At 40.4% G+C, this 14,658-nt stretch overlaps 1 protein-coding gene across 5 annotated transcripts in view; it reads right to left on the minus strand.

The window, feature by feature from the left end:
• Positions 1–13,103, minus strand: part of LOC122089319 (pentatricopeptide repeat-containing protein At5g18390, mitochondrial) — a 32,193-nt gene extending 19,090 nt beyond the window's left edge. For all 5 annotated transcript variants that reach the window (XM_042658956.1, XM_042658955.1, XM_042658954.1 and 2 more), the window contains exon 1: positions 11,415–13,103. In XM_042658956.1, the coding sequence (XP_042514890.1) occupies positions 11,540–12,973 (1,434 nt within the window). In that variant the 5' untranslated portion in view covers positions 12,974–13,103 and the 3' untranslated portion in view covers positions 11,415–11,539. The remainder of the gene's footprint in view (positions 1–11,414) is intronic.
• Positions 13,104–14,658: the final 1,555 nt, after the last annotated feature.

The following is a 14,658-nucleotide window of genomic DNA, read 5'->3' on the forward strand; positions in this document are numbered from 1 at the left end:
CTCTCATCCCATATTGAAAACTTGGGTTTCAAGGATAATACAATCCGGGGTTTGAAAACCCTGGTTCAGATTGCTTTTAAGCCCACCCAACTGACCCAAGTGTTAAATAACTCAAATAATAAGGTTGATGGCAGTTCTGTAAATTATCCAAAGTTCATAAAGAGGAGTGGCATCTGGTAAATAAGCAGAATCTTAAGGGTCTACTTAGGAAGACAACGAAGGAAAGGATAGAAAGGGAAATACTAATTAAAGAGTAAGGACAAACTAGGAATTAAAATAACCATAGGGCAGGAGGGGTTGAATTAGAAATAAAAGCAGGGGTAATTTTGAAGTAACATGATATAGTGACATTTAAATAGTGTCACCAATGGTCATCTCCTTCCTTCGAAGGAAACCAGAAAACCAGCAGAGATCTCTCCCGATTTCGATGGATGAAGCTCACTCGATAGAGTGCTGTTTCATTAGAAATTTTAGGCACAGGTTTGCAACTCCTAACCCTCTTAAGAACTAGCAACAGCAGGCCAAAGAGATCACATATTAGGATAATAAATCTTCTGCAAACTAAACCTGGCGTTAGAGATGAAATCAAGTTTGTTCTCCAGTCGGATATCTCACAGCTCCAGTAAGATTTTAACCTAGGGCTTTGCAAGGTGGGTTGCCCAAAGGCGTAGATTCAAATCTTAGTGTGTTGAACTGATTAGTGAACAACTGAAGAAGTCCAACGTTTCTATTGCTGAGCCTGCGTTACACCAGGACAGAGAGAACAAAACAGCAAGAGAGTAGAAAGGATGAAGAAGTAATTGCACGCAAGGTGGAAGGGAAAGAAGGGAGAAGGGAGCATGCAACACTCACACCATGAGTTCCAACCTCAACTTTTCAATATTCCATATTTAAATCTGAAAATCTCCATTGAGTCACATACTTGTAAATATACTCATAATCTCATACTAAAACAGAAATTAACTCAACTAAGGAAACCAATTTAACTCAACAAAGGAAACCCTCCATACATATGCCATAATGGAAGTAACCTGTTACAACTAAAGTAAATCAACAGGGCAAAAAAAATTAATAATAAAGAAACTAATATCCTACCTAGATCCCCCATGATCCTGGTATTAAGAAAACCAGAAATCTCCAATCTCATGGGTTGGTTTGGATAAAAAATTGGTTCAATGATGAACAGGACAAACCACAAGAAGCAACTCAAGCACTTCCCTAAGCCGATTCTAAAGAAATTTTTAGATTATTTTCATGAGCACGTTGCACAGTGACATAGGTCTGAACTCCTCAAAGACCAAAACTGTTGAGCACATGATGCATTAAGTTAGTGCCGTTATTGTTGTCAACACACTCAGTTAAGGACAGAGTATGCATAAGTTTGACTGAGCAAGTAACGAAGTGAGTTGGCCAAGCATACAAGAGCATTGAGAGGTTAACCAGTGTGAGGTGAGCAGGTTGATGTACGTGAGTTGGCCAGCTGGAAGCTTCTGGGCTCAAGGTGAGATTACAATGGAAGACCAGGGTAGCCATGGAGCAATTGCAATGTCCTCATAAGCATCATATACAGGTGTCAATGCAGTGGGCAGAAGCTGTGGAGATGTGTTGTTGATAGTGTGGCAGCTGCTGAGCAAATGAAAGGGCAGTTGCTAGAGAGTCAGACAAATTGAAAAGACTTACTACGTTATGGTATGTGGCAGCGGCAGTGAGATGGCTCAATTGGCATAGCTGGAGAGTTGACTAACAGTCGGCAATAGGACTGGTACAGTTGGCATCATCACGAGTTGATGATAGGTTTGCTATATTTGGCATGGTGACGTGGCAGCTCTAAGCCTTTGAGTACATCATGTATGTTGTCAAAGGTGAAGCGGTGTTACCGAAGGTAAAGGTTCAGTTATGTGAGGAAAACTGCAAGTTTTTGTTGGAACAGGAACTTTATGGGTGTTTTGAGATATCCTTCATTAGGAGTTCGTTGAAGCTCAAAACCAGAAGATTCTAGTCCTCTGAGTAGGCTTCACAATGGCACAAGAATCTGGCTAATCTGAGCTCAGATCAGGGATCTATAATCTCGAATAAAGATGCCGCATATGGTGCCGCATATGGTGCCCAGATTCTGTTTTATACACCATACAGAAGCTTCGGGGACCTTTTTTTGAGCTGCCTTCTAGTTGGAATTTGTAGAAGCTCAAATCATGAGAAATGTAGCCCTTCAAGTCAGCTTTATGTAGGAAAAATAATCAAGTCATTTGGAGTTAAGATGAGGGAGATATGACATCAACACTATCTGTGGCGCAGAATTTCCAGAATTCCTGTTTTGCATATGGTGTGACTTGAAAGGCATTTTGAGGTGGCTTAATGGTAGATCTTGAAGTAGCTGAAAGCATGAAAATTGTAGCATTTTGAGTCTAGTTTCATATACAAAAGGAATCAGGGCCATTGGAGTTATAAAGAGGGAGTTATGTCATCCGGACTGAGCAAATGTCAGTCTAACAGACTTGGAACCGGTCTGACCAGCTCCGCCCAAAAACGTGTTTTGGGTGGTTTTAAGTTTCTCTTTTGATTGTGGTTGTCTCTATGACCTAGTGATGCAGCACTGAGGACATATTCCAGGAGGCAGAAGAGGGCTGTCAGCCATGCTGCTTAGGGGCTCCCAAGCAGCGCACGATTTTGTCTAGATGGGGTTTTTTTATTTGGTTTGGTTTACTATTTGGTTTGGTTCAGTTATTGGTTCAATTTAAGTGATCTAGTTGTTCTTAGAGGACAAGTAATATGAGTCCTTAATTTCCCTTTTCAAACAGTTTCTATTTCCAGCTTTTAATAACTATTGTTTTAGGAGTTATTTAAGGTTTACTTTATGGAACCTTCTATTATGTAATTCCCTTCCACATCTCTTATTACAAATAAAGCATAGGAGGGCCACAAGCCTCCCACGATTTTTACAAACTAATTTAATGGCTGTTGCTGTTGGCTTCTCTACTGAGAATGGATCTTGTGTCTGATCGGGAGTGTGGAGCTGGTGAGATCTAGCTGACTCTCTGCGGTGTGAAGCCCGAGAGGTCCTCTCCCTTAATTTATCTTCTTCTCCTCTCAATTACTCAAGGTTCTACTGCTGCTGCAACTTCCTACAGGTATTAAATTCAGTTTTCTTTCAGTTCAGTCCAGGAAATTACAATCCTGTCAGAAAATTTCAATATCTGTCCTGAAAATTACACAATCCTGTCAGAAAATTTCAATATCTGTCTAGCCCAACTGAACCATCAGAATCAGACGAATTTTGGATCGAAGGTAAGCCCTACCTAGGGGGGAACTCGACCCAAAAGGGAGACCTTCCTGACCAGGGTTTGAGAGATATCAGAAATCTCCTTTTTTTATTTTTTTTTTTTTTTTTTCCTCTCTCTTTTAGTAACCTGTGATGCCTTGGGTCTGAAATTGATAGGAATTTAATGGCCTGTCTTGATTCCTATGTTCTTCCCTGATATTATCCATGTTATTTGGATTGTTTAAGGTCTATTTCAGTACCTGTTATGTACCTTCATGCCAGATTAATCTGATCTCAAAAACCTTCACTTCTGGAATCGATAGCCCTGATTTCCAGAACTGATTCCTTAGTTCTGATCTGTTTTGTATTGCTGTTCTACCTTGGTTATTGGTTGTTCATTGAATAAGTAACCTGCAGTTTGAGGACTTGGTTGACTTGTTGATGCAGATCTGAAGACCTACATCCGTAGGAAGAAGGCCAACAAGAGTAACTAGCATGTGGCCTTACCTTGTTGATGCTTATTAATTTCCATACTCAGTTTTAATTTCATGTTTTATGTCTTAGTTTAGTCAAAATTGAACCATGGTCCATGTTGGTCCAATATCGGTTCAATTTAAGTGGTTAAAAGTTACTTTTACTTTTACTTTTTACTTTTTACTTTTCTAAAAAGGGGGGATCAATTCACTTTTGTAAGTGATGATGGGTTAAGACTTTTCCACCTTTGGTAGTTGGGGGATGAAGACTTTTCCATTGCAACTTTAAGAGGTGAGGATTTTTCCACTTTTGATAGTTGGTAGGTAAAGACTTTTCCAACTTTAGTAATTGGAAGGTGAAGACTTTCTACTATTGTTAGTTGGAAGTTGGGTATGTAATGTTTTGTTGAGTTGATCCTATAACTAGAGATCAATTGTAAGCATTCAAGGACAACTCAGAATTTGAAAACAAAGTTTGTTTATGCAACTCTCTTCTTGTGTTTGATCAAAAATCTCTTGTGTTTGATCAAGAAATCCCTTGTGTTTGATCAAAGTAGGTTGGTGTTTGATCCAGTCAATCCACTTTTGCGATGTGAAGCCCGGGTGTTATTTTATTATTTATTGTTCCATCATTTTCATCTTTCAACAATTTTTAGCAATATTCTATTCTCCATATCTAGAATTCCCTATTCTCTGAGAAAAGATCCTACCCTTGTACTGTTTTGAGCTTCCTCAATTACAGTATTACATCAATTGGTATCAGAGCATGGCAGAGAATGAGTCACAGTGGCCGCCGCCTCCACCTGATCCAATGGCAAAAGTCATTGAAATGTTTCAACAACTCTCTGCTGATCAAAAAGCTATTAGTGAGAGGTTACTGCGACTTGAGAACCAAAGTGTTACTCCAATACAAGGCAGCAATGTACCATTCGAGAGGGAGGACAGGTATCAACTACAATCTGTTGTGCATCGTCAACATAGGAGAAGTGCTGAAAGGGCACAACAAAGAACCCCTACAGCACCACCTACCTTCGAGGAGCATATAAGATCTTATTTCAATGGTGATCTTGAAGCACCCCGTCGACGTACTGATGATTCACAAAAAGTCAAGCTTGAATTAAAGGAGTTCAATGGAAAGCATGATCCACAGGTATTTTATGATTAGTTGGCTGCTTTAGATGACTATTTTGATTGGTTTGAGTTGTCTGAGTCACGTAAGATGAGACTAGCGCGTACTAAGCTAGTTGGCTCAGCCCGCGAATGGTGGAGAACTGAAGAAAGAGATCTAGAAGATCGTGGTAGAGCTCCCATTACTTGGGAAGAGATGAAAGAAGATCTTAGTGCCAAATACTTACCACGACACTTTAGATCACAACTGCAGGATAAGCTGAATACTCTTCGTCAAGGGAGTATGTCCGTTGCAGAGTATATGGAGCAGTTTGATTCACTCTATTCACACACTGGCATCAGGGAGAATAAATTACAAGTACTTTCCCGCTTTCGTTTAGGTTTGAGATCTAATATAAATCGTGTTATTGGCGTAGTAGATGTATCTAATGTCAGGGAATGCTTCGAGAAGGCAATACATGCAGAGGAGTTACTAGCTCCTACGGGTAGAAGGTTTGGATATCAAGCTGGAGAGATCACAAAAAAAAAATTCAGCAAAGAATCCTACTTCTTATCCTCCACGTGCTGATCACAAGGGGAAAGCACCTATGCCTAGCACTACCACAGTGCAATACTTTCATTGTCAGGAGGGGGGACATTATGCCAAAAATTGTCCTACACGTCAAAAAGTAGCAATGATGGTTGACGCTGACGATACTCCTGATGAAGATAGTTCCCATATCTTTCCAAACCCATTAGAAGAAGAAGACGAAAATGTTGATTATTATGATGGGGCTGAAGCAAATGAAGATGACTCCTATGGAATTCATGTGGTTTCTCGCATATTGGTGGCTGAAACCAAAGGCAAGGAGTGGCGACGTACTTGCATATTTTACAGCCGCATGCGTTCAACTGATCGCATTGTACAGGTGATAGTTGACAGTGGCAGCTGCGTTAATGTTGTCTCTAAGTTGTTTGTGAAGAAGGCACATTTGAAGGTAGAGAAACACCCGCAGCCTTACAAAGTATCCCTACTGAATGGCAATACTTTAGAGGTCAATCAGCGATGTTCTGTTCCATTACAACTTTCTCGATATGAAGAAAAGGTATGGTGTGATGTTATTCCTATGAAGCTAACTGATGTTCTTTTAAGGAGGCCATGGATGTATGATAATGATGTTCTCACTAGCAGAAAGAAGAATCAGTGCATATTTACCTTTAAAGGGCAGCGCACTATACTTGAGCCTATCAATGTACCAGAGGAGATGCGCAAGAGACAGACATTGAGGACTAACCAGAAAGCCACCACCGATACCAACAAGATGCTGGTCCTTCCACAGACGAAAATCTTAGTTGTTCCACAAAAGCAGTTTGAGCGAACCAGCCATGATGCAGGCATGATATTAGCCCTGGTTACTAGAGAGGTCACTCCACCACCAACAGATCAGCTCACACGGCCTATTAGAGAGCTTCTATCAGACTTTTCTGATTTAGTACCTGACGACCTACCTAATAAGCTCCCTCCTATGCGCGATATTCAGTATGCTATTGACTTGGTACCTGGTTCTGTGCTTCTTAACCTTCCAGCTTACCGTCTCAGTCCTACAGAACACACTTAGCTCAAAAGGCAAGTTGATGAACTACTACAGAAGGGGTTTATCATTGAGAGCCTTAGTCCTTGTGTTGTACTAGCATTGCTTACTCCAAAGAAGGATGGCTCATAGCGCATGTGTGTTGACAGCAGAGCAATCAACAAAATAACGGTCAAGTATAGGTTTCCCATACCACGACTTGATGATATGCTAGACATGTTGTCCGGTGCAAAGGTCTTTTCAAAATTGGACCTTCGAAGCTACTACCATCAAATTCGTATTCGGCCAGGAGACGAATGGAAGACCGCCTTCAAGACCAAGGATGGACTGCTCGAGTGGAAGGTCTTGCCCTTTGGTCTAACGAATGCACCTAGTACGTTCATGCGAGTTATTAGTTATGACACAGGTACTTCGTCCATTTATTGGTCGATTTTTGGTTGTATACTTTGATGATATCTTAGTTTACAGCAAGCATCCAGATGATCACATCGACCATTTGAAGCAAGTTTTGAGGGTGCTCAGTATGGAGAAGCTATACATTAATCTCAAGAAGTGTTCTTTTATGCTGCCCAAGGTTGTATTCCTTAGTTTTATTGTCTCATCTAAGGGGGTTAAAGCTGATCCTGAGAAGATCAAGAGCATCACCAACTGGCCTACCCGAAGACAATCACTGAAGTCCGTAGCTTCCACGGTCTAGCCTCATTTTACAGGAGATTCATTCGAAATTTTAATGCAGTCATGGCACCTATTACCGAATGTATGAAGCAGAGTAAAGGCAAGTTTGAGTGGACAACAGCGGCGACAAAAGCCCTCCATCTTATCAAGAAGAAGATGATGGAGGCCCCGGTATTACGCCTGCCAGATTTTGATCGTGTATTTGAGGTGGCAACTGATGGTTCACATATTGGGTTGGGAGGTGTGCTGATGCAAGAAGGGCACCCTATCACTTTCTATAGCGAGAAACTTAACGATGCCAAGCGACGCTACTCGACTTATGATTTGGAGCTCTATGCTGTCATCCAAGTGTTACGCCACTGGAGACACTATCTTATTGGTAAAGAATTTATTCTTTACACCGATCATGAAGCACTCAAACATCTCCATTCTCAGAAGTCAATTAGTCAGAAGCATGCAAAGTGGGTTGCTTACCTACAAGAGTTCGTCTTTGCGATGAAATACAAGACTGGTAAAGAAAACACGGTGGTTGATGCTTTAAGCCGAAAAGGTCACTATCAATACTTTTTCAGCACATGCCATTAGTATTGATCAGATACGAGATGAGTACACGTCTGATAAGGATTTCAGAGTCCTATATGCAGAGTTACAGCAAGGTGGGCAACACCCTAAATATTCTGTCCACAATGGTTATTTGTTCTTCGGAACGCGATTATGCATTCTAGACTCCTCCCTACGACATCACATCATAAGGGAGTTACACAGAGGAGGTTTGGGAGGCCACTTTGGCAAGGACAAGACCATCATACAGGTGACTGATCGGTACTACTGGCCACACATTGCAAAAGACGTAGATCATGTCATCAAAAGGTGTCGAGTCTGTCAACTTGCTAAGGGAACCAAGCAGAATACAGGCCTCTACTCCCCACTACGGTTCCTCATGCACCTTGGCTCGACATTAGTATAGATTTTGTACTTGGGCTGCCACCTACAAGAGAACGGTACGATTCCATCATGGTTGTAGTAGATCGCTTCTCTAAGATGGCTCACTTTTTGCCATGTCGAAAGACCTTTGATGCCTATCATATTGCAAAGCTCTTCTTCAAAGAGGTTGTTCGACTGCATGGGCTGCCAAGTACTATTGTCTCTGATCATGACGTCAAGTTTATGAGCTATTTCTGGAAGACATTGTGGCTGAAAACTAACACAAAGCTACAGTTTTCAACTGCATTCCATCCACAAACTGACGGTCAGACAGAGGTTGTTAATAGAAGTTTAGGGAACTTGTTGAGGTGCTTAGTTCGAGATTATGAGAAGACATGGCCAGCAATCCTTGACATAGCTGAGTTTGCCTACAATAGCTCAGTGAACAAGACAACGGGGAACACACCATTCGAGATATTACCTGGAATTCAACCGCAACACCCAATTGATCTTGTTCCACTCCCACTCCAGGCTCGAATCAGCCTTAAAGCTGATGAATTCTTGCGCCACATCACAGAGGTGCATGCAAACGTGGGACGACGTATTGCCTTAAGTAACGATGTCTACAAGACTACAGCTGATCGTCATCGACGTTATGTGGAGTTTAAACCAGGAAACATGGTTCTGGTTCGCATAAATCCTGAGAGGTTCCAACCTAGTGTTAACACAAAGCTCCATCCAAAGAAGATGGGTCCCTACAAGCTGCTGAAACGTGTAGGACCAAATGTTTATGTGCTCAAATTGCCTGAGGAAATGACCATAAGCGATGTCTTCAATGTAGCTGACCTAGATCTTTATGTGGGACATCATTCAAATGATGGTGACTTGGAACAAATGCTAAGGTTGCCCCAACTTACAGCACCTCTTGAAGATGTTATTGAAGAGGGTTTGGATGATACTAACAAAAACACTCGTCGTGGCACCGGTTATCACACTTTTCTTGTCAAATGGAAGGGACAATAATGGACTGATTGCACTTGGATTCATGTTGATGACGTCAAGCGACTCGATCCTGACTCATATGAGTGTTACATGTCTTTCACCCATTAGTCAGAGACGAATGTTTTCAAGTTGGGAGGAGCTGATGCAGATCTGAAGACCTACATCTGTAGGAAGAAGGCCAACAAGAGTAACTAGCATGTGGCCTTACCTTGTTGATGCTTATTAATTTCCATAGCTTTTATTTCATGTTTTGTCTTAGTTTAGTCCAAATTGAACCATAGTCCATGTTGGTCCAATATCGGTTCAATTTAAGTGGTTAGAAGTTACTTTTACTTTTACTTTTTACTTTTCTAAAAGGGGGGGATCAATTCACTTTTGTAAGTGATGATGGGTGAAGACTTTTCCACCTTTGGTAGTTGGGGGATGAAGACTTTTCCATTGCAACTTTAAGAGGTGAAGATTTTTCCACTTTTGGTAGTTGGTAGGTGAAGACTTTTCCAACTTCAGTAGTTGGAAGGTGAAGACTTTCCTACCCCAACTTTAATAAGTAAAGACTTTCTACTATTGTTAGTTGGAAGTTGGGTGTGCAATGTTTTGTTGAGTTGGTCCTACAACTAGGGATCAATTGTAAGCATTTAAGGACAACTCAGAATTTGAAAACAAAGTTTGCTTATGCAACTCTCTTCTTGTGTTTGATCAAGAATCTCTTGTGTTTGATCAAGAAATCCCTTGTGTTTGATCAAGGTAGGTTGGTGTTTGATCCAGTCGATCCACCTTGCGGTGTGAAGCTCGGGTGTTATTTTATTGTTTATTGTTCCATCCTTTTCATCTTTCAACAATTTTTAGCAATATCCTATTCTCCATATCTAGAATTCCCTATTCTCTGAGAAAAGATCCTACCCTGGTACTGTTTTGAGCTTCCTCAATTACAGTATTACATCACTTGTCAATCTAGTTCTACATTACATCAGCCTGCAATGTCCGATAACGGCGCTGAAGTAGTGAATTTAAGGCTTCAAGATTGATAATATGGGAGATATTCTTGAGCTCGACAGGAGTGATTTATGAGGAGAGGAATCTCTTGTTGGTGTATGATGTCTTGTATTCCGTCGCAGTTTAATCCAGGGAGTACTGGTGCAGTCCCACCCCCTCCCCTGATAGAACGACATTCACATTTGATAGTGAAACAGAATCTCATCTCACCGAAGACATAGGCAATCTTGCCGAACCTCGTAAACATGTGTGCATTGTTTATTCTTGTTTTTCCATTACCTCCTGCATCGCTTTTAGGGTTGCATTTCTCCAGCTCCATTGATCTGTAATCCAAGAATCCCCAAATCTTTTGTGCTCCATTTGTTTTTCAAGCTTTCAAATGACGATTTGGTGAAGTGCATTCAAGAACACACTCAAGGAATTGAAGAAAGGTTAAGATTGAGGAAGATTTTTGAAGAGTAAGAGAAAGCTCCCGAGAGATTGAACCCTAGTTCTCCAAGCTTCAAGCTCCATTAATGGTTTCAAACATTCATGTGAAGCTTTGGTGAAGTTCTTCAAGCAACATATCATGGGTTTGTGAATAGAAGAAAGAAAGGAAGGAAAAGGAAGAGGAGGTGTGGGCCCCACGATCTATCTCCTTAAACCCCCACTATTTTATGTATTTGTAACCTTGTCCCTCAATTCGCAAGAAACTCTTCTCTTCTACTGTTGCTTTTCTCCTCTTCATTATTACTTATACTAATCTTTGGTACCCCCGCTCTAGATCAATTTTCAGATTGCATTCTACTTCAATATCTCTCCAGTTACTGATCTGGTTTACTTCAAATTTCAAATACTAGATTCTGACTTCATTCTCTCTGAAATTCTGAATCTGTTCCCCAAAGAATTCCGATTGATATTCTATTCTAATTCTGCTATTAGTTTTTCCAGGGACTTCTAAGCAGATCCCTATTCTGTTGTCAGAATTCTATCAAATTCTGCAGGTCTACTCCACCAACAGATTTGACGACGACTGAAATATTGGGATTCTCCGATTTCTCAATTTTAAGCTATAAATCTTCTCCAATTTGTTCCCTATTTTGCAATCCTGTTATGTGCTAGTCTCTAGCAGGATTTTTTCTGGTTCTAGCTTTTTTGTATACGCACTCTGCAGGTACTGAAGCACTGTAATGTTGATTATACAGCCATTCTGATTAAGATTTTATGGTCCTTTATCCTTGCACTTTTATGAAATACTTATATAATTTAATATTAAAAAATAAATAAATAAAAACAAACTATGAGTCAGAAATCTAACTAACTAGAAATAGCTATATTGTTGTAGAATAACAGTTAAAGCTCAAGCACCAAAGCATGTGCAGACCACAGAACACAAAACTTAAAGCCTACCTGCCACGCAGCTGCCATCTCAAAATTCCCAGTAAGTATTCCCCTCAGCATTGAACTCAAATGATGGAAAGAATAGCATGGCAGCCATCTTGAGAAAAATCTATTTATAAATTTCCGAGTCTCAGTCAAACCCCACGAAGAGATAACTCTAACTGCTCAATCCTCTTAGCCAGGTCATGCTTCCCACAGTTCTTCAATCCATCAGTAACCATATCGAAGCTCTGCAGCCTGGGGGACATATTTAATTCAGTCATCTCGACCAAATAATTGGCAGCTTCAACAAATCTCCCACCACGCCCACACATCTTTATCAACATTGTATAAACAGGCCGATTCGGTGGATGACCCTGGGCCTTCATATCACTGAAAAAGCTAAATGCATCATCAAATTTACCTATCCGGCAAAGTGCTTTAAGAATTGGAGCATATAAACTTGGAAATGGCTTGTGACCTTCCTCGATTGAGCAATTGAGAAGCCTAAATGCTTCATCAATCCTACCCACTTTCGATACAGCCGGTATCATGATCTTGTAAGTGTTAGTATCAGGACAAAGCCCCAATCTGCAAACATCATGCAGAAGATTAATAGAGAAATCTACCTCTCCAGAGTTGCAAATAGCTTGCAAAAGAGCATTAAACGTCGCTATATCCGGCAAAAACCCTTCTTTAGTCATCTTCCTAACCAATCCCTTCGCTGATTCGAGATAACCCGCATTGAGCAAACCTTCTATCAAAAGATCACGACCACGAACAGGAGGATTGAAACCCTTTCTACTCATCTCTTCCAAGAATTCCTGTGCTTCTTTGAGCTTTCCAGCTGAGCACCACCCATTAACAAGAATGGCATAAGTCTTCTTATCAGGAACGCCTCCCTTCCGTACCATCCGCCTGATCAAAGCATAAGCCCCTTCAAAATTCTTAACCTCGCAGAGAGAGTAAAGCAAGGAATTATAGACCTCTGTGGTCTGAGGGCAATTGAAGTTCCTCATCCGATTAAATACCTCAACCGCCTGATCAACAAGCCCGTGCCTGCCATAGGACTCGATAATCAACGAGAAGGTCTCAGGAGTGAGGACAAGTTCTTGCTTTTTCATCTGTTCTGCGATCTTCCACATGGTTTCCCAGTTACGGGTTCGTCCTAGGGTTTTGATAAGTTCTTCGTATTCAATGGAGGTCGGTTCGTAGCGGGGCTGGTTCCGAGCCCAGTTGAAGAAACGGAAGGATTCAATGCCGGACTTACTGCAGCTTCTGAGAACTCTGTAAACGAGTTCGGATGTGACATTGATTTGAAGTTTGTTGAGGGTCCGTTCCAAGTAGAAATCGCGGCGAACGATGTTGGAGATGTGGTGGATGGCAGCGAAGTAGTCGTCCTTGGAAGCTCCTGCTTCGTTTTCTCCAAGGAAATTGTTGTATTCGGGTTCGGAAGGTATGGAAGTTAGGGTTTGTAGAGATCGGAAGAGATGAGTTGTAGTAGAAAAAGACGATAGGGACGGAAGATTACCTTGTCTGCTCGAGGAGATGAACCTCCTGAGAAGAATAGCAGTTGCAGAAGGCACCATAACGGAGAGCAATCGACCGTTCAGTATCACCGAGCTTTTGACTATTGTTTCTACGAAAAGGAGGCGTTGGGTTGAGCAAATGATCCGACAACCCTATCCAGATCCGAACTCTTTTCCTCTTTGTTTAGGTTTTTTTGTTTTTTCAATGAAGAAATCACTAAGGCTATGTTTGGAAGCCAATAATAGAAAAGAAAAGAAAATCCAAAATTTTTGAATTTGAAGAGAGAAGTTAACACATAAAAAAAATCATCAATAATTATAATTTTTTCTTATTATGTCTTTTGTAATTTTCTTTTTTTTCCTTCTTGGCTACCAAATATAGCTTAAACATTTTAATCAAAAATAAAAAGAATGGTTTACACTCCCCTATCTTGAATGTTTCATCTGTTACACTCAGACCCTCTATGAAATTTATAATTACAAATGTATCTTGCGATATTAACTATTAGAATCAAAAGTTAAATGTCTTTTTTACCCCCATCCTCTTTGTGTAAACACAAATCAATTTTGGTTTTAAGGTTCCTGTAAGTATTCTCTCGATGTAGCAAATGGGCAAGAGGTTGGCAACAGACAGGTTCTGCTAATTGGATTCCAACTGAATCCAGGTCAAATCCATAAAAATTGATTCCTTTTACTTGAAACATGGCTGAATTGACTCCACTCAGTGAATTGTTCAACAGTATGAAAGTAGAATTATCAAGTAGAGAAGTTTTACCCAAATTCAAAGGATCTATTGCCCTAAAGAACTAGGTTTTTTTTTTTTTTTAAATCCCTTAAAGGATTGGATCAGAAATCCCTTTATCGGTCTCTGTTTCTTTCGGTGGTATTTTACTTGCAATGGTTCCTACAATTTACCCATTGATTAAAGATTCAAAACCCAGTTGCAAACAAGACCCATACCCAAAAATAGCAGAGACACGAAAAGAAAAGAGGTTATTTGCACTGATCTCTCTCTCTCTCTCTCTCTCTCTCTCTCTCTCTCTCTCTCTTCTTTTTCCTAGGCGTGTATTCCTTTTCTCAGGGCGGTTTTTGACAACAACAAAGGCTGAAAGCTTACACCCTTTTCATCTCACACTCTCTTTGGATCATGGAAGTTGAGTTTGGAGTTTGGAGTTTGGACTCTGGAAGACTCTTGGGCATTAGACTTGTCCTTTTCTCCTCCCTATTTCCTCTTTTTGTCCACTCGTTTCCCCTTTCTTCTCCGTAAGATTTTCCAATTTTTGCTCTCTTCATTTCCAAAACCATAAATCCCTCTCTTTAATTTCAGAATCGTAAGTCCAAGTTCAAAAACCCTAAACCCCAATCGGTTGGTTAATGGTTTCCTCATGGAAAAGATGACAGTAAAGGTTGAGGGCAAATAGATCATCTCCATTGGATCAAGGGTATTTTGGAGTTTAACGTAATTTTGTAACACATGATTCATCACTTAACGGTTTCTCACTCACAATCAGGGTACGGTTGATAGAATCTACAACTTAGGAGAGAAAAAATTGTAATTACAAACTTCGTAAGGGAGGATTGTGTAATAAATAAAGCATTCAAAGGAGGGGAGTGTAATTCACTCAAATAGAAAAGAACATAGCTAAACAAAAAGACAAACATCCATATAGAATGATGAGAGAGTTTTCAAATCGGAACCCAACGATTAATATTGATAATAATCAACAAGGTTTTTTTCGATTACC

This window comes from Macadamia integrifolia, chromosome 9 (assembly GCF_013358625.1).
Source record: "Macadamia integrifolia cultivar HAES 741 chromosome 9, SCU_Mint_v3, whole genome shotgun sequence".
Taxonomy (NCBI): domain Eukaryota; kingdom Viridiplantae; phylum Streptophyta; class Magnoliopsida; order Proteales; family Proteaceae; genus Macadamia; species Macadamia integrifolia.